The sequence below is a fragment of the Rana temporaria genome, chromosome 3, assembly GCF_905171775.1.
Source record: "Rana temporaria chromosome 3, aRanTem1.1, whole genome shotgun sequence".
Lineage (NCBI taxonomy): Eukaryota > Metazoa > Chordata > Amphibia > Anura > Ranidae > Rana > Rana temporaria.
Window position 1 is genome coordinate 167,341,145 of NC_053491.1, and position 19,513 is coordinate 167,360,657.

Consider the following 19,513-nt stretch of genomic DNA (forward strand, 5'->3'; position numbering starts at 1 on the left):
AGCAGCACACCCCATTCATTACAATGGGCAGGAGCGGTGTACACACCACTCCAAAGATGCTGCTTGCAGGATTTTTTTATTTTTAACGTCCTGCCAGCGCATCGCCTCTTTCACACTGCATTCGGGCTTTCACACCGAGACTGCAGGGGGGCTCGTTTTTCAACGAACCTGAAAAACGCCCCAGGGTGAAAGGGGTCTTACTGTAGAATGAGCTAGCAGCAGCACAATCATCCTATATACACTGGCCAGACAGTAATATACCAAGCAGTATAGACTGGTACTGTTGTGCAAAAGGAGCACAGAACACTAAAAAGGTACAATGCGTGGAAATGTGCATGTTGGTGTGATGAAGTGTCATTTTCTGAATGGCAATCAATTAATTCTTAGATGGCACCCTATTGTACCATCTCAAAGCACAATCAGTACAGTACAATGAGCAGCAACACACTAACAATCATTACTGTGCTCTGCCAAAAAAATGCTGCATGTACCTTTTTGGTGCGTTTTGCAGCTTTAGACAGCCCATTCAAGTGCAGGAGTATAAGAATATTGTGTCAATAAGTATTTCAGTGCTCTGCATCATGCATATCAGGTTTGTGATCATCCTAATGCCAGAAACTTACATATACAAACTTTAAATTAGCTTTCTTTGATTTGATAAGTATATTTTAGACAGACAATGTTCCCCCACTTAGCATGTAACATATAACCAAAATATTGCACTCTGCACAAAAATCAGGATCATTCACACTCACTGTCAGAAAATATTAAATTGGAACTTTACCCATAACAACTTGATGAAAATAATGTTCTTTAGGAAGAAACGTACTGTATCTGCTGGCGTATAAGACTACCTTTTTCCTTTTAAAAAAATGCCCAAAAAGCAGGGGGTCGTCTTATACACCAGGTCAGCTGCTTGGATGCCTGCTGAATGTGCGGTAATACTGTATGTATCTTCGGCAACATACAGTATATACCGCTTAGCTAATTCCAGTGAGTGATGTATTCAAATCAATACAGAGCCTGCTCGGATTGGAGTAACAACCTCTGCCAATCTGAGCAGGCTACATACAGTAGCCTGCTTGGTTTGTTTTTGACAGTCAGAGGCGTGGGCTGATAATGTTACAGCCTCTGCCAATCCAAGCAGGCTTTGTATTCATTAATAGAATACATTGCTCGCCGTGATTGGCTCCAGCAAGAATGAAAAAGAATATGGCTCCAGAAGAAAGAAATATGAAGCGTCGGAAGGGGAGTCTTATAAGGTGAGTACAGGCAAAAGAATCTTAAAAAACTGTAAAAATTAGGGGGTCGTTTTATATGCATGGTTGCCTTATACACCAGCAAATACGGTACATTCCGTATTAATAATTATGCCAGTATTGCTCCAGTTTCTTCTAGCCAGAGGCAAGATTGTATTTAGAATAGCCTCTACAAATCCGGCACTGTGCCTAAACGGAGCAACTGAGCATGTGCAGAGCAGGGTGAGACAGTTTATTATGTGTTTTTTTTTTAACCACTTCAGCCCCGGACCATATTGCTGGTCAATGACCGGGCCACTTTTTGCGATTCAGCTCTGCGTCACTTTAACTGACAATTGCGCAGTCGTGCGACGTGGCTCCCAAACAAAATTGGCGTCCTTTATTTCCCACAAATAGAGCTTTCTTTTGGCGGTATTTGATCACCTCTGCGGTTTTTATTTTTTGCGCTATAAACAAAAATAGAGCGACAATTTTGAAAAAAAAAATGAATATTTTTTACATTTTGCTGTAATAAATATCCCCAAAAATATCCAAAAAAAATAAATAAAATCGCAATAAGCGTTTGATTTGTAGACGCTATAACTTTTGCGCAAACCAAATAGGGCATAGTTTTATGGCATTTTTATTTATATATTATTTCTTTACTAGTAATGGCGGGGATCAGCGATTTTTGTCGATACTGTGACATTATGGCGGACACTTTTGACACATTTTTGGGGACCATTGGCATTTTTATAGCTATCAGTGCTATAAAAATGCATTCATTACTATAAAAATGCCACTGGCAGGGAAGGGGTTAACACTAGGGGGCGAGGAAGGGGTTAATTATGTTCCCTAGGTGTGTTCTAACTGAAGGGGGGGGGGGAGGGACTGACTAGGGGAAATGACTGATCGCTGTTTATACATTGTATGAACAGACAATCAGGCATTTCTCCCCCTGACGGGACCAGGAGCTGTGTGTTTACACACAGCTCCCGGTTCTCGCTCTGTAACGAGCGATCGCGGGTGCCCGGCGGTAATCCCAACGTGCGAGCCAGCCGGCTGATTCGCAAGGTGACGTAGATCTACGTGACCTCGCGCAGGGGAGCCGACCTGCCGCCGTATAATGGCGGCGGCTGGTCGGCAAGTAGTTAAGCAGTATAGGCACTTATTTTTAAATGTTTTACATAGCTATACCTGCAAAGAAAAAGGGACCAGCCTGAAGTGATCTAGCAGGGTTTTAATTTTAAAGCTCCACTTAAATTCATAATGTTTTTGTCATCCCTTTCCAACAGGTAAGTGCCAGACACATTGAGATTTCTGTACAGTTTGATTTGAATGCAGAGTACAATCTGCTTTTGACAGGTATAGGTATCCGCGGCAAAAAAACAAATCATTTGTAGACGGCAAGGTCTTTATATTTGCCACACTCAAATTTACTGTGAATGGAAGAGACTAAAAGGGACACAAAGCACTGAATGTGATATTCACTACAGATGAATGTTCCCGATGCATGTGTCCTAATTTAAAGGGAATGTTTAAAACATCTCAAAGTTTTATTTTTTCCAAGCACAGGATAAAAGTCATGATAACATTTTGAGAAAAACATAGTGGTCAACCTATATAACAGCTCAACAGTGAGCACTGCAGCCAACATCTTAAAAAAGGTGCTGCGCCAACAAAACAGGGGGCTGCTTTTTCTATCGTTAGTAGGCAGGGCAACGTGCCAACTTTTTAAGCAACATGGAAGTCACCTTTCAACAATAAAGTGCTATAGCCATAGAACTAGGAATGCGACAATATAAAGCGGTCTGGTAGGATATGGAAAAACAAAACTTCAGTATTACAGTATGTGGCGATTTCTGCATAAGTTGTGGTTCTGAATTTAAAACACCTGCATTAAAATCAGCTTGTCATCTCCGACAAAGAGCCATTGTGGGTTTATTTTTTCTTTACCATTCATTGTTAAATGCATAGACTTTTCTTTACTATGAAATGTACTCTTTCAATTAGCTGCAAGATTCATCATAGATGTGACTTTACACCATTTTCCTTCTTAGGATGTCATTTTCTTCTTGCAATCGACAGAGCAGAACACCATTCCTTCAATTGGCATGAACTTTTGACCAATCAGGCACTTGCTGCAACATGAGCACAAGAAACATTCTTCTGTGGCGTGCCAATGGAATCCACTGTAGCTCACACGTTGAGCTTCAGGCTCAACAGCATTGTGACAGCCCTGGCATGTCTAAAGAAAGGTTTATATAAAAGACATATTAGAAAACAGGAAATGTTCAATTATACTTAAACCAGAACTTCTTAAAAGTGAAACTAAACTCAGAAAAAAAAAAAAGGAAGGATTTGTTATATTATAAGAAACATTTAGAAATGTTGAGAAGAAGATTATAGCAAAAAGTTAAAAATATTTGGGTAGATTCAGTAAGATCGCCGTAACTTTGCGGCGGCGTAGCTTAAGGAATTTAAGCTACGCCGCCGTACGTTAGCGAGGCAAGTACATGATTCACAATGTACTTGCCTGCTAAGTTACATTGGCGTAGCCTGAATCGGCGGGCGTAAGGGCGCCTAGTTCAAATGTGTTGGGGGGGGGGGGGGCGTGTTTAATGTCAATGAGGCTTGACCTCACGTTTTTGACGTTTTTTTTCACTGCGCATGCGCCGGGCGACTACATTTCCCAGTGTGCATTGCGGTTACGTACGCCGCACAGGCCTATTGATTTCAGCGTGGACGTAAATACCGATTCGCGGACTACTTACGCAAACAACGTAAAAAATTTGAATCTCGCGGCGGGAACGGCGGCCATACTTTAACATTGTTATTCCACCTAATAGATGGAATAACTTTAGGCATGTAATGCGCTACAGAAACGGCGTAAATCGACTGCGGCGGCGGGGCGTACGTTCGTGAATCGGCGTATAAACTCATTTACATATTCTACGCCGGCCGCAATGGAAGTGCCACCTAACGGCCATCCAAAATATTGCAACCTAAGATAGGACGGCGCAAGCCGTCCTATCTTAGATATGTTTAAGCGTATCTCTGTTTGAGCATACACTTAAACATAGGTCAGTGTAGATTCTGAGTTAGGTCGACTTATCTAATGATAAGTCGGCCTAACTCTTACTGAATCTACCTAATTGTGTTTTTCCTCAAACTTGTCCCTTTTATTTATAGCGCAAGAAACACAGAGGTGATCAAATACCACCAATATAAAGCTCTATTTGGGGGGGGGGGGGGTGGTGAAATGATTAAAATGTTATTTGGGTACAGTGTTGCATGACTGCGCAATTGTCATTCAGAGTGTGACAGCGCTGAAAGCTGAAAAATGGCTTGGGCAGGAAGGGGGTGAAAGCGCTCAGTATTGAAGTGGTTAAATACCACTTGTGTATAAAAAAAATTTTTTTATATATATAAAATTTCATTTGGGTACAGTGTTGCATGACCGAGCAATTGGAAGTTAAAGAAGCACAGTTCTAAATAGAGGAATGGAGGTAAAGTAGTTAAAAGCTTGATGTTGTATGTATACTACAATATATGTGGTTGAGCAAGAGATTAAAAATAAACTCCCCCCCATCAATACTGTGGCTTTTTGAATCTAAACTATACCGAGTTCTTTTAGGAAATGACCAATTTTCATTAAGACATATGAAAAGCAATTTCCGAATATTAAAACAATGGAGATCCAAGTGACAAAATATAGTAGGAAAGCAGAAAAATGGAAGCAGCAGGAGTTGCAGTATACTGAAGGGTCTTACCACTGCATGGTTCTTCACATAGCAAGGCTTGCACACTGGCTTGTCATTCACCATCACGTAGATTTCCCCAGCCAAGACACAATCACAATCAAAGCAACAAAAATGCTTCAGATGCCAGTTTTGTCCTTCGGCTTGAGTGTATTCATTGCTGAAAATCAGCTTGGGGAAAAAAAAAAAAAAAAAAAAAAAAAAGAAGAAGTTTAAAATTAATATTTAAAATGACACAGCATTTTGTTTTAAGACCCAATTGTTACTTCTTCCCTTGTGCTTTTTTTTTATTCAAAGCACCAGGTGTCGCTACAGCACTACGGTACTTTCAAATTAACTAAACACGCCATCTGGTGGCCATTAAAGAAAAATACATGCATGAGGAACATGACAAAGCAAACCGTCCACCTAAAATTAACTTTACTTCTAAACAAACTATTTCAATATTGAAGACTTTAACAGAAGTGCAGTCAAAGATGTTTTTACCCAAGATGCATCTTTGCAACACATAAATGTTATATTGTGGAGATAACAATTCCCTGGGAATGATAGAAGAAAAAAAACACACACACACACACACACACACACACAACCAGGAAAACCTTGGATTGCAAGCATAATTTGCTCTGGAAACATGCTTGCAATCCAAAGCACTCATATACCAAAGCAAAATTTCCCCATAAGAAATATTCGAAACTCTGAAGTCCTTCAGTATATAGTCCATATAAAAAGATTATAGCAACGTGATAGGTTGTGCATCCAGGGTAAAGCTGTTCATGTAGACCATCCTCTGCATCGCTGGCTCTCACCACTGTCAGTCTGCAATCGTGACCAGGAAGACTACTCTGCAGTGGAGCGATCCGAAAGCGAGGCTTGAAGCGCTCGTGCAACGCAGCGTGGAAGGGATGACGTAAATGGCGGTGCGGAGGACGGTCTATGTGAACAGGTTTACCCCGGATGTCTGCATACTTAGATGTGACCGTTTTAAATCAACAATGCAAGTTGCTAAATGTTGTACCTTCAGTGCAAATATAAAAAACAATTCCGCGCCGAAAAAATAAAATAGATTTATATATAATTATTAAACAATAATTTGGGTGCCCAAGTAAAGGTTCCAAACACACAATGTGTGCCAAGTTGCTCCCCTAGAAAGTGATGAAGTTATGTGACTTCTATCTGATGCGTGCTAAAAAGTGTACTGGGGGCGCTATAGAGTAATATGTAATTACACAACTTATCCTATAATATGCAAGTAAATTAATAAAAAGGTGTCCTGTTGTACGTAATAAATCAATAATAAATAATAAAGTCCCATTGGTGCAAACAAAGATGTTGTACCTTCATTAAAGGTAACCATATTGCTACACCTAGGAGGCACCTCTCATCTCTTAGTCCTGGTTCACATTGCTGCGTTTTGACATGTCAAATTGTCCCGACGCTGCATTTGCGCCACTGCACAGATTTCAAAAAGTAGTTTCCGTACTACTTTTTGCGAATTTGGGGTGTGATTTACATTGACATCTATGCAGAAACTCGCACAGATGTCTGTGAAATCGCCGCCAAAACCGGGACCGACATGCCAGAGTGAAATCGTTCAAGTTCGGCTGAACTCACGTGGCTTCATTCCCGCAGCCCAGTGTGAACCTAAGTAAAAATAATAACAAATATAATAACATTTTTTTTTTTCTTTTAAGTAGCTGCTGCTGTGCACATAATCAGAGCTCCAATTGAGTCTGCAATGCATCTTGGGCCAGACTGCTGTATCCAAAATTTCCTACAAGTGCTTGGGGGTTACTCAGTGGCATAACCTGGCACAGCTCACATTTTCATCTTGGGCATTTAAAATTGCCTTAAGGCTACATCAAGTAGACCTTTTCAGACATAGGAATAGATAGCAATATCTGCGTATATAGCCGTTTTATGTTCAGGTCAGGATCTAGTAAAACCCTAAAAAAACAAAAATCATGGACTGTACTCCCCAAACATCGCTGTCTACAGAGATTGATTCGAATTAGCATTCAGGTTTGTCCTTTGCAGTCTTGCCTCTTTATACCAGCTTTTATTCCAGGGAATTGCATTTTTCAGTTGGGAGGTTCAGTTGCTCCAACAACGGGCTTTGTAAAGCCTTTGTGTTTTTTTTTCCTATAATTAATAGAGCAAATCTACCAAATTCCAGGTCTACATACCACTAGAGAGAGCGGAGGCCGATTACATTTCCCCCATTTTTTAGGTTCCATCTAAAATCTGTGTGGTGATCACAAATTATAAATTTGCCACAGATCACCTGCTTCAAAAATTTTAGAGACTGAAATGTTTGTATTCAAACCAGGCCATTTGAAAAAAAAAACAAAAAAACAAAAATCTAAACTACATTAGGTGATTCCCAAATGCAAATTGTATGGGTATGGTAAACCCACAAAGAATAAGAACTGGACTACTGGGAAGATGAATGCATAATGTAAATTTTAAATTGCCCTAGCACCCATGAGTCTACACCTTACTTAAAAATGTCCAGCCAGACCCACGCTTCACTGGAGAGAGACTCGGATGGAGGCCATCGGGCCCAAAAGCTGCAGCAAGAACCACAAGACCCCTTTCACACTGAGGCATTTTTCAGTTGCTTTTGGGCTAAAAATAGCGCCTGAAAAATGCCTCCCCTGTAGGCCCAGTGTGAGAGCCCAAGTGCTTTCACACTGGGACGCTGCGCTGGCAGGACTTTAGAAAAAGTCCTGCAAGCAGCATCTTTAGGGAAGTGGAAGAGTGGTGTATACACCGCTCCTGCCCATTGAAATTAAGAATAGGCACCGCTGCCGAAGCGCCTGTAAAGCGATTTGGCAGCGGTGCGCCACAGGCGCATTTAACTCTTAATTTCGGTCGCTAGCTGCCGAATAGCACAGCTAAAATGACGGTAAATTGCTGCTAAAACTAGCAGCGTTTTACCGTCAATGCCCACCCCAGTGTAAAATCAGCCAGAGTATTGACAGAACAGCAGCTCTGATCTGCTGTAGGTCATTGTGTTCTTCTCATATAAGCAAGTATTTCTTTAATAAAAAAGTTCCTGTATTAAAGAAGTAGCAAATTTCATTCTACCTATATAGTTTTACATGGCAGATTATCTACCTTTAAATTCGTTTAAACCACAGGACAATTATTTTCAAAGCTCAACAGTGCCAAGCACGTGCTTACCATTCCCATACAGGTTATTTACTATGTGTGTTATTCAAAATGTTTAAAAAGAGCTCCATTTGCATTTCTGCCGCAGGCAAAATCAGTGCTAGTGTCATGACTGACTAGGATTGCCTGTTCACAAAACGCAGGGCCAATAATGTCATCACAGCCTACGTTTTGTGAATGGTCAAACAGACAAGGTGAGACACCAAACCAGCGCTTGCGTCCATTAAATCCATGGAGCTGGAGAGGGGTAAAAAAAAAAAAAAAAAAAAAAAAAAAAAAAACACACCACACACACACACACACACACACACACACACACGGTGAAACTAAAGAGGTCTGAAGAAAGCAAGTAACTATATGGCAAGTAACTATATGGTAACATCCCAAGCATAGTAAAGCTCTAAAAAATGATGGTGCCCAAAGCTCATATTGATTATCCCAATTTGTTACCATAACCATTAATAGTTCAGGTAAACAACTTGCATAACATTTAAATGGGACAATTTTTTTTAAATGAGAAATAAAGCTGTGTTTTTCAGATACACCACCATTCTTTTAACATCCCTTTACAGAACTTACTAGGGTCATTGGAAAGACCTGCTCCCTTTTAGGCTACATTCACACCAGCTGCTGCATTACAATGGAGTGGTTGGTGTGTTGTGGTCTGTCCAGATAAGTGCAGAGCTGGTGCACTGATCTCACGCATCACATTTTTTTTTTATTTACCAAACTTTATTGAAATGTCAGACATTTCATGATGTTCAATTGGCCACCACACATGCGGTACCATTTTTCAGCACTGGTATGAATCGGGAACACTGGCAAAAACGCATTTTGCCTTGTCATGCATTGGGACTGCACTGGAATAAAGGCTTGACACAGTACCAACACATCTGGTGGTAATGTACAAGTATTTCCCATGTTTTCTGTAAAGGGGGATATGGATCAAGCCTGCCCATAAATTAGCACAGTTACATACACCAAAAATTGTGGTGGAACCAAGGTACAGTATGATCTTTCACCTTTAAAGCGGAAGTAAACCCATCCATAAAAAAAAAAAAAAAACTGTTTAATTTCTGGCATGTGCCAGAAATGCAACACTCCAATTGGTTGTGCTCTCAGCCAAACTGTCAAACCATCCAATGGTTGGTGTCATAACTAATCACATGTGCAGCAACATGACAGTTGTAGATTAAACAGAGGAAAAGATGGCAGCTTCCTTGGCTGAAAACAATAGGGGGGTTTACTTACACTTTAACCTACTGAAATAAAATTACTGAAAAATGTTTTTTTTTCAGTTGCTAGAGATGACCAAAATTCTACATGTTGCCCTTTGCCTTAAACTAGCACAGTGGTGCACACTAGTGAAAACCCCCACTCAAAAATTATAGGAGTATCATTTAGAATTGTTAAAACACCAAGCCAATGTAAAGGTATTCCAAGCAAAGGAAATTTTACTTAACCGGGTGCTGGAAGGTCATTGCACTAGTGAATCATCAATAAATATGAACAGGAATGAAAAATAGGTGAGGCTTAACATTACGAACTATTAAAGAACATGTGGATTTACCTCATCACAGCCTCCACAGCGTGGCTTCTCACTGTCACAGTAATGGCGACCACAGTATAGCTTCCCTTTTTTCCAGAAGTAGATCATGTCAACTAGGAGTTCGTTGCAGGTGTTGCAGACAAAACAAGAAGGATGCCAAAGCTTGTCATAGCCAGCTCGCTCTGCATACACAGCAGGGTCACCCTCCCTCATGTTCTCCTTGCACTTGAAGCAATACTGTGGACAACAGTGATAAAATATAAAAATAAATTATAGCAACAAAAACATATTGCAAATAAAGTTCTCACGTATAGAAGGCTTTGCTGCAAATATAAAATAGAATACACATCTATAAAAAAGCATTCTAAAACAGATTTGATACTGTGCCAGGTGCAACACATGTTGTTCTGAGACCTACATGTTTCACAGCTCCAAAATGCCATGCAGACAGTGACATGGACCATCGATTAGCTCTCCTGGGACACTTCCTAATCCTGCTGTGACTAAGAGGAATCAGGCTTGCTACAGGAATTAAACAGGCATTGCACAGCTATTTTCACAGGGCTTCTCCATGTCCCAACACTCCCTCCCGACGTAACAATAAAATGCTAATTAGCAAACCAATTGTGAGCTGGGGTCACCATGCATACTTCGCCCTCTCAATCTTTTTAACTCTTGACTGGAGTCACAAACATCCCATTGTCCAGCCAGAGGAACGCCTCAGATGGAAAAATTGCTTCAGTCGTGGCAGTTGCTTACAAAGCAAGATATTCCCATAACTGGAGTTGTGCTTCTAATGAAGTTTGGCGAGTAATGAAGATGTTCTGTGACACGCAATCCTTTCCAGGCATGACTGAAGTCTGGATCAGCGAGAGAAAATAAATACAAACAAGCGCTTGCGGGGGCTGCTACACACTAACAAATCAACCTGTAAAACACAGGCAAATGTATACACAGCAACAACCTTATCACATGAAGAGGTTTTACTGCTGCTTAGAATGGAGTTTATAAAAGTAGGTGCCAGCACTGCTTTCGTAATGCGCACCATAAATTATGGAAAAAGAATTTGGAATATGTGGTGTAAATTAAGGTTTTAAAATAGCTGTCTGGCGCAATAGCGAAAACAGCTAGAACACAGAGTTCTTACACTTACAAGTAAAAGTAATGTGTTCTTTAAAGGAGAAGGTAACTAATGAACACACCTATGAAGCTACCTGAAAAGTGGGGGAAAAGATTGCATGCCGATCACATCCAAAGGGAGACTGTCAAAAGAACACAATGATTTGGTCATAGCCGGTTGAAAACCTTGATTTTGAACAGGATAAGATACAGGTATAGCAGCCTACAATTGTAGAGGTACAGTTCCAACTTTCGAAAAGGGTCCAGATAAAGAGTCATGCATGACTAGCCATAGACAAAAGGTCATAACGCAATAAAAAAAAAAATAAAAAAAAAATCACAGTTAGCCCTCATCTCCACTCACACAATACATGCTGACCAATACAAGCATGCCTTGCCTTGATAAACTGCTTTGATTGTCCCTTCCTTTCCGACCACATAATTGTTTGCGGTGTACAACCTGTCAAACATTTAGCCCAGGTTCACACAGATGCGGGTTAGAAAATTGTGCAAGTTCTGCGAGCTGTATTTCAAACCGGCAATGTAGTCCGACTCCAGAGGGCGATTTGACAGACTTCTGTGCGGGTTCATGCATAGAGGTCTATTCAAATCACCCCCGAAAGTAGTACAGGAACTACTTTTGGAAATCGGTTCAGCACTGCAATAGCCTCCGATTTGGCATGAGATTTGACATGTCGAATCGGCCCAATGTATGCTTAGACATGTAGTTTACTAAAGCACGGTGCATCAGGATTGACATAAAACATAAAAAAGAAACAAACACACACACACACACACACATACACACAGCCTGGCCAATGGGTCACACAGAGCTGCAGTGCTGGGTGAGCTTTCAGTTTTGTGAATGAGCATTCAGCCACGTTGGACTGTTACCAGCCTGGCATCACTGATTATTCATCAAAAGTACCCAGCGCCGTTTTTTTTATTTCGGCGATTCCCCTTCAAGGCCCTCAGAACACAAGTTGCATGCCACAAGTCAGATCAGATCTGACCTCCATTCAAAATCAATGGGCTGAAAGGTGGATCAGTTAAGACAGCTCTCATAGGGAACCATTGATTTTGATATGTCAAAACGCATACAGCATTAAGCCACGTCAGGCGTTTTTAAAGTTGTAATGCTGTAAAACGTGTTGGCCTTTTTTTTGCAGCTTGAAACTACATATGCCCCTTACAGCAACCTACAACAACAACCACACTGGGGGTTGTTTACTAAAAAGGCAAATCCACTTTGCACTACAAGTACACTTGGAAGTGCAGTCGCTGTAGATCTGAGGGGGACATGCAAGGAAAATAAAAAACAGCATTTTAGCTTGCACATGATTGGGTGATAAAATCAGCAGAGCTTCCCCATCATTTTAGATCTACCCCTCAGATTTACAGCTACTGCACTTGTAATGCAAAGTGGATTTGCCTTTAGTAAATCAACCCCACTGTGTGCATATGAGGCCTAAAAGATCATTCAGAGCTACAGCTCAGTGTAAAATGTACATCGGTGGCTACATTTCATACAGGCATCTGACAATTTGTACAGAGCTGCAGCTCTGAGTGATCCTTTACCATTATGAATAAAACGTTCAGCATTTTTCAAAATGTGCGGACACCGTTTTTAATGAGATAAATTCCCCTAGAATGTGATGGTACTTGATTTCCTAATATAAATTTGGAATGATTATAATCACAGATGTTTCATTGCTTGTATAATTTTCAAAAGGGCTGGTCATAAAAAAAAATCTTCTTTTGTGCAAAATAAAAATTATTTTTTCCCCCTAATCATACTTAACTAGGTTTATGCAGCGTTGGTCCGATGCTGCATCTGTCCCCCCGCTGCCTCTGCATTGAGAATCGAGCGATCGCACAGCAGAAATCCACTCTATTCCTTCACGCTCACTGGAGCGGCGAGCTTTGGAGGGGCAGGGAGTGGCCGTCAGTGGCTCGCTCAGAGGCCGAGACTGCCATCAGTCTAGGCACCTGACGGATCCAGACTTTGGTCGGGATGACGCTGTGCCTGGACTGATTCCAGTAACAGACCGCTCTCCACTAAACACAGGTCACAGGAGTGCAAAACTAACTGTACTCCTGTGACCCTTAGGAGAAACCCAGCCAAACAAGCGCAGGCTGGCCTTCTTTAAAAAAAGGACAGCACTTTACATGTATGGTATATAATCTGTATAGATATCGGTTTGTGGGCATCTTTCAGTTAAACATTTTTTTTGATCAACACAAATTATCACATGAGCACAGAATCCACTGGTTTAGTAAAAAATCAATCCATGTTACATTCCATATGTGGCATGGAATTGTAAAAAAGGGAAACAGACCAAAGTCTAGAATGGCACACTGCTCCTTTTACCATTCATCTTTGCCTTGGTCAGGAAAAAAAAAAAACACAACACAGGAAAAAAAAAATTCCCTACAAATTAAGGGAATTAACGTATTTATCGGCGTAAAACACACACAGGCGTATAACACGCACCCTAACTTTAAGAGGGAAGTTTCAGGGGAAAAAAAAAATTCCACAGCCCCCTGCGTATAACACGTAGACAAAGTTTACCCTCTATTTTCAGGGTAAAAAAAGTTAGTGTTATACGCCAATAAATACAGTACTTGGGGGGGGGGGGGCCCCCCCAGGTCACCAGAACTAGTGTGCCCATTGGAGGATTTCCCCTCCATTTCTTTTCTGGGGACAACCTAAAATTTGTGATTTCACTTTTAAATAATGGTAAATAGGACAAATAGAGGGTGAATTTCCTTAAAGCGGAGTTCCACCCAAGATTGGAACTTCAGCTCATCACATTCCTCCCCTCTGACAGGTATCCTTTCGTACTTCTGGCCATGGCCCGTGACGTCAACGCAGGGCTCCCTCCTCTTCCTCTTCCTTCTCTGGCTGCCGGGCCAGTAGGAGAGAGGAGCGGGCTTTGCGCATGCGCAGTAGGGTTCCCGGCGTGAAGCCGAAAGTCTACACTGCCGGGTACCCTTACCCGCAATGGCGGCGGCGGCACTAGACAGTTGATGGAAACATCAGCTGCGGGTGACGACATCGCTGGACTCCAGGACAGGCAAGTGTCCATTTATTAAAAGCCAGCAGCTGCAGAATGTGTAGCTGCTGGTTTTATTTTATTTTTTTTGGGCGGACCACCACTTTAACAGGGGCACAGACAGCAATAAAAACTGACAAGCAGTCCAATCCCTCTCCACTATCCAAAACTAAAATGTTTTGCGATCCGATTCCGGTCTGGATTTCAAAGTTTGCACTGCGATATGCAACCTACATTGGAACCTCAGATTGCGAGTAATGCGGTTAACGAGCGTTTCGCAATATGGAGCACGGTTTTAAAAAAAATCCTAACTCTGTTTGCGAGTGTTGTCTGAAAAACCTGCGCATGCTCAGAAGCAAGTTATGAGATGGGAGAGCTCGTTCTGGTAAAACTAGCGTTCGTAATGGAGTAAGCACATTCATCACGCTGTAACAGACAGAAAAGCGTGAACCGTCTTTTACTAACACGAAATCAGCTAAAGCAGCCCCAAGGGTGGCGTCATCCGCCTGGAACTTCCCCTTTATAGTGCCGTCGTACGTCACCGCGCTTTGCTAGAGCATTTTTTTTTCCATTATCGTGTGTAGGCAACATCGTTTAAATGATGAAGTTGGAAAAAAATTGTTTTTTCTAGAGCCTGAAAAACTTCGTTTTTTACAAGCCGAAAAATGATCGTGTGTACGTGGCATCAGACAGCCAATGTGTCCATGCAATGTGTCCATGACTTTGGGGGTCATTTATGAAAGGCAAATCCACTTTGCACTATAAGTGCAAAGTGCATTTGGAAGTGCAGTAGCTGTAAATCTTAGTGGTAGATATGAAATGAATGGGGAAGCTCTGCTGATTTTATCATCCAATCATGTGCAAGCTAAAATGCTGTTTTCCCCTTGCATGTCCCCCTTGGCTCTACAGCGACTGCACTTCCAAGTGCACATTGAACTTTTAGAGCAAAGAGGATTTGCCTTTAGTAAATAAACCCCTATGGCTTTTTTAGGAGTTTACAGGCATATGCTCTTACAGGCAGAACCCCCCCCCCCCACCAAACTCGAGGAGGGGAGGAGTTTCTTCAAGCTTTTAGGCAGAGAACTAAAAGCTCAAATGCCTGTAAAAGCAGCTTTTTTTTTGTGTCAAAACCCATACTGGCTCAAAAAACACACGAAAGAAGAAGAGAAAGAAAGAAGAAAAAGCTCCTCCGATGCAGAGTCCAGCTGATCTGTCCGCCCAAACATCAAGCATGTCTTAGATAAGACAGATCAATGGGGCGCATCATTGGAGGAGGGTCGGCGGAAGAAAGGAGAACACTGGACAAAGAAGAGTGGAAAAAGAGGCAGCGGTAGAAGCAGAAGTCCAGAGGAAGAAGATTTTTCTTTTTATAAAATACTTATCAAAAACTTTATTTTTTCACTCTACTTTTTTGGGTGAATGGGTATGTAACCCATACTCATTCACATGGGGGGGGGGGGGGGGGCTTGTCTCCAACATGGGGGCAAGGCACTTTGTGGTGGGGGGGGCGCAGAGCCCCCCTGCCCCAACCCCCCCCCCCATGTTCTGGTATGGTTCGGGGGGGGGGGGACCCTCCCTTTCCTGATCTGCCAGGCTGCATGCTCAGATAAGGGTCTGGTATGGATTTTTTTTTACTGGCTGACAGCTGATGACTTATTGGTTAAGGACACTGGCTGGCTATATACAGTGAAAAAAATTAAAAGCAAAAAACTTGTGTCCAAAAAAACACAGCAAGCACCGCAAAAAGCACTGCAGAAACGCTCAAAAGCAACATGCATATATGTGAATCGAGCCTTACAAAAACTATTCATACCCTTTGAAATTCCACATTTTGTCATGTTCCAACCAAAAACTTAAATGTATTTTATTGGGATTTTATGTGATAGACCAACTCAAAGTGGCACATAATTGCAAAGTGAAACAAAAATGATAAAATGGTTGTAAACATTTTTTACAAATAAGTACCTGAAAAGGGTGGCATGCATTTGTATTCAGCCTCCCTGGTCAAATTTGTAGAACTACCTTTGCCTGCAATTACATCTGCAAGTCTTTTTGGGGCTGTCTCTACCAGCTTTGCACATCTATAGAGAGAGTGACATTTTGCCCAAGCTCTGTCAGATTGGATGAGAGTGTCTGAACAGCAATTTTCAAGTATTGCCACAGATTCTCAATTGGATTTAGGTCTGGACTTTGACTGTGCCATGCCAACACATGAATATGCTTTGATCTAAACCATTCCCCTGTAGCTCTGGCTGTATATTTAGGCTCGTTTTCCTGCTGGAAGGTGTACCGCCACCCCAGACTCGAGTCTTTTACAGACTCCAACTGTATTTCTTCTAAGATTGCCCTGTATTTAGCTCCATCTATCTTCCCATCAACTCTGACCAGCTTTCCTGTCCCTGCTGAAGAAAAGCATCCCCACAACATGATGCTGCCACCACCATGTTTCACGGTGGGGATAGCATGTTCAGGGTGATGTGCAGTGTTAGTTTTCCACCACACATTGCGTTTTGCCTTTAGGCCAAAAGAATGTTTGGTCTCATCTGACCAGAGCACCTTCTTCCTCGTTTGCCGTCCCCACCCACATGGCTTCCCACAAACTGCAAATGGGACTTCTTAAAGCGGGGGATTTCCTTTCCGGCATGGGTCGGCGGCGCCGGCCCTTCAGCCGAAGATCCCTCCTGCGCATGCGCCGCATTGCGAGGGGAATATATCTCCTAAACCGTACAGGTTTAGGAGATATTCCTTATACCTACAGGTAAGCCTTAATATAGGCTTACCTATAGGCCAAAGTCAAAAAAGTGGGTTTACAACCACTTTAAGGCTTCTTAAGGCTCTTTCAACAATGGCTTTCTGCTTGACACTCTTCAATAAAAAAAAGGGTCAGATTTGTGGAGTGCATGACCAATAGATGTCCTATTGAAGATGGACTATTTACCAATTTGTTCACTTCTGAAGGGAACTGTTTCCACTAGATTTTAGTTAGGGATATCAGAATAAAAAGGGGACTGAATACAAATATACGCCACACTTTTATTTTATTGTTTTACAAATAAACATCTGAAAATTGAAAAGCATTTTGTAATTTCCCTTCCACTTACGTTTTTGGTTGGAACATGACAAAATGTGAAAAATTTGAAGGGGTATGAATACTTTTTCAAGGCACTGTATAGGAACAGATATTTTCTGTTCAGACTTCTGCAAGGCATGTTTCTTCTCATGTGCTGGAATACCAAAACTCTGTAGGTCGTTTATTCATTTCAAAGGATGGATAATGAGAAATCTCTTATTTGGACTTCACATATTTCTGTTTTAGTCCAACAACATACTTTCCACTTCCATAAATTTTGCAAGTGGCAATATAAATACTACATGACACAAATCTAGCCACAAACTATAAATATGCCATGTTTTTTCTAGTATCTATCCAGAAAGAAATGTGAAACAGAACCACTGTCTGGGGGAAAAAAAAAAAAAAGGGGGGGGGGGGAAGAAGACTATAAATGCATGCTACATGTTTAAAATCAGCAGTTACTTGATCATTGTATTACATACTGTATACAATACAAATCATGCCAGAATTCTGTTACAGGAGGAACAAGCATAATAAATGAGAATTAAAAATTGTGATTTTTATTTTTTTTAAAGAAGGAAGACATGTTTTGTCCAATAGTATAAACATGCTTTTTGAGCACAACAGTAAGTAGAGAAAGGCATGATTTAGAAATTGCTAGCCCTGTGTGTTTTATAAATTGTTTACTAGGGGGATAGTCAAATGCAACCACCACAGCCACCTACCCACTTATCAGACATCAGAGGCTGAATACTACATATATTTTCTTCATTTTCAAAAAAGGTCTTTCGTTTTGATATTTTTTCGGTTTTGTTTTCATACAACTCGAGTTGTATTTTGGGTCCTTTAACCATCAGGTACCCCATTTCTGCGTTTCAGAAAGTTTCTTTTCATTCTGGATTAGCTCTAAAATTTAGAGTAGAACAAATTCCGGCCACAATGTCACAACTTCTTTCCCAATGCCTTGCTGGAATTCCTTTATGCCTAGAGGTGACACTGGTCCTATGGCCTATGTACCCGACTAGATCTGCGTGTACTACTTTTTTATTGTACAGGTTTTTTTTTTAGATTCTCTGGAGGGTTTAAGACCTTCATCACAAAAAATCAAATACATTATCACAACATTTCATAGCTCAATGTACTGCATTTCCCTGAAGGCCATTACAGTATACTGAAAAATCAAAAACACCTTCTCCCTCCTCAGTAGATTTCTGAAATTTCAGCATAAAACAGTTGCACCCTCTGTAGTCAGGACGTCACAACCTTTGCAATTTGCAAGGGTCACTATATCTAACTGCTAAACATGCCTGCCTCTTCCAGCCAAGATCTTTAAAGGGATCTAATGATGCATCATATGTCCAGTCTGGAGTTGGGGGATGAAATGTGCTTGGAGATTGGCAATAGAAGAAAGCACTTACATTTTTTTTTTCAGTAATGTAAGCTGGCTGTTACATATAGAGTATAAGTGTACATTAAGTAACAAACTATTTATAAAAAAAAAAAAAAGATAGAACCCAATACTCAAATCTGAGTGTTTCAATTAAAAGCAAACATTAACATGCTTTTATCACATTGTGCAACTACTTACGTAGGCAGATCCTTGCGCTGTGGCTGCCTTGTTTTCTGGCCCCTTAACAGTTGCGAGGGTGCTCCGGGCCCCACTGTCAGGCTTTCCCTTGTCACCTGCCGGTGCCTCCACGTCTTTGGGCAACTTGACATCTCCCACACCAAGGACTTCATTTTTGTATTTCTTCACAAACTGCTCCATCTGCTTCACCTCGTTAGGAGATAACTCATGGCACTTGGAAGGATCCTGATCATGAGCAGGCAGCTGTTTAGCCAGCTGTTTCTTCCTGTATTGGGCTCCCTCTGAACCAGCCACAGGCTGTTTGTCTTTTGGAATCAGTTCCATGTAACGTCGGGCCTAGAACATGCATTAGCAAAATTAGAGAAAGAATGGCATCTACATGAAAAATACACAAACAAAAATAAAAAAGATTAGAGGAAAAGAAGATAAAAGAAAAAGAAGGAAAAAAAAAAAAAAAAAAAAAACACCCCAAACACACACATATTCAATGACAGGAGTATTGCAACTTTAACACATAATAGTCTGATTCTAAAAAAAAAAAATTTTTTATATATATATATATATATATATATATATATATATATATATATATATATATATATATATATATATATATATATATATATATATATATATATATATATATATATATATATATGACAAGCCTTACACACGCTCAGCAACTTTTCTTAAAAATGAATTGGGAGTTTTTATATCTTAACCACTCTACATTTATTAGATGCCATAGAAGACAGAATGTATGTGTTCTGTAATCGACATCTTAATCTATCTATGCCATGCTCCTCATTATCTTTCATTTAGTACTTTGGGAGACAATGAAAGTTGTAATGAACATATCTTCACAATTCAGCTTCACTCGGGTAGAGAGATTACAGTTTTTTCCCTGGTATTTGAATTGCTATTACATTCAAGTGGACCCCCTTTTAAAAAAAAA

General features: G+C 40.8%; 1 protein-coding gene across 1 annotated transcript in view; it reads right to left on the reverse strand.

The window, feature by feature from the left end:
* Positions 1–2,415: 2,415 nt before the first annotated feature.
* TES (testin LIM domain protein) overlaps positions 2,416–19,513 on the reverse strand; it is a 70,172-nt gene continuing 53,074 nt past the window's right edge. The window contains exons 4-7 of the mRNA XM_040343777.1: positions 18,559–18,894; positions 9,744–9,959; positions 5,012–5,170; positions 2,416–3,486 (exon numbers count right to left, since the gene is read on the reverse strand). Of these exons, the coding sequence (XP_040199711.1) occupies positions 3,295–3,486; positions 5,012–5,170; positions 9,744–9,959; positions 18,559–18,894 (903 nt within the window). The 3' untranslated portion in view covers positions 2,416–3,294. The remainder of the gene's footprint in view (positions 3,487–5,011; positions 5,171–9,743; positions 9,960–18,558; positions 18,895–19,513) is intronic.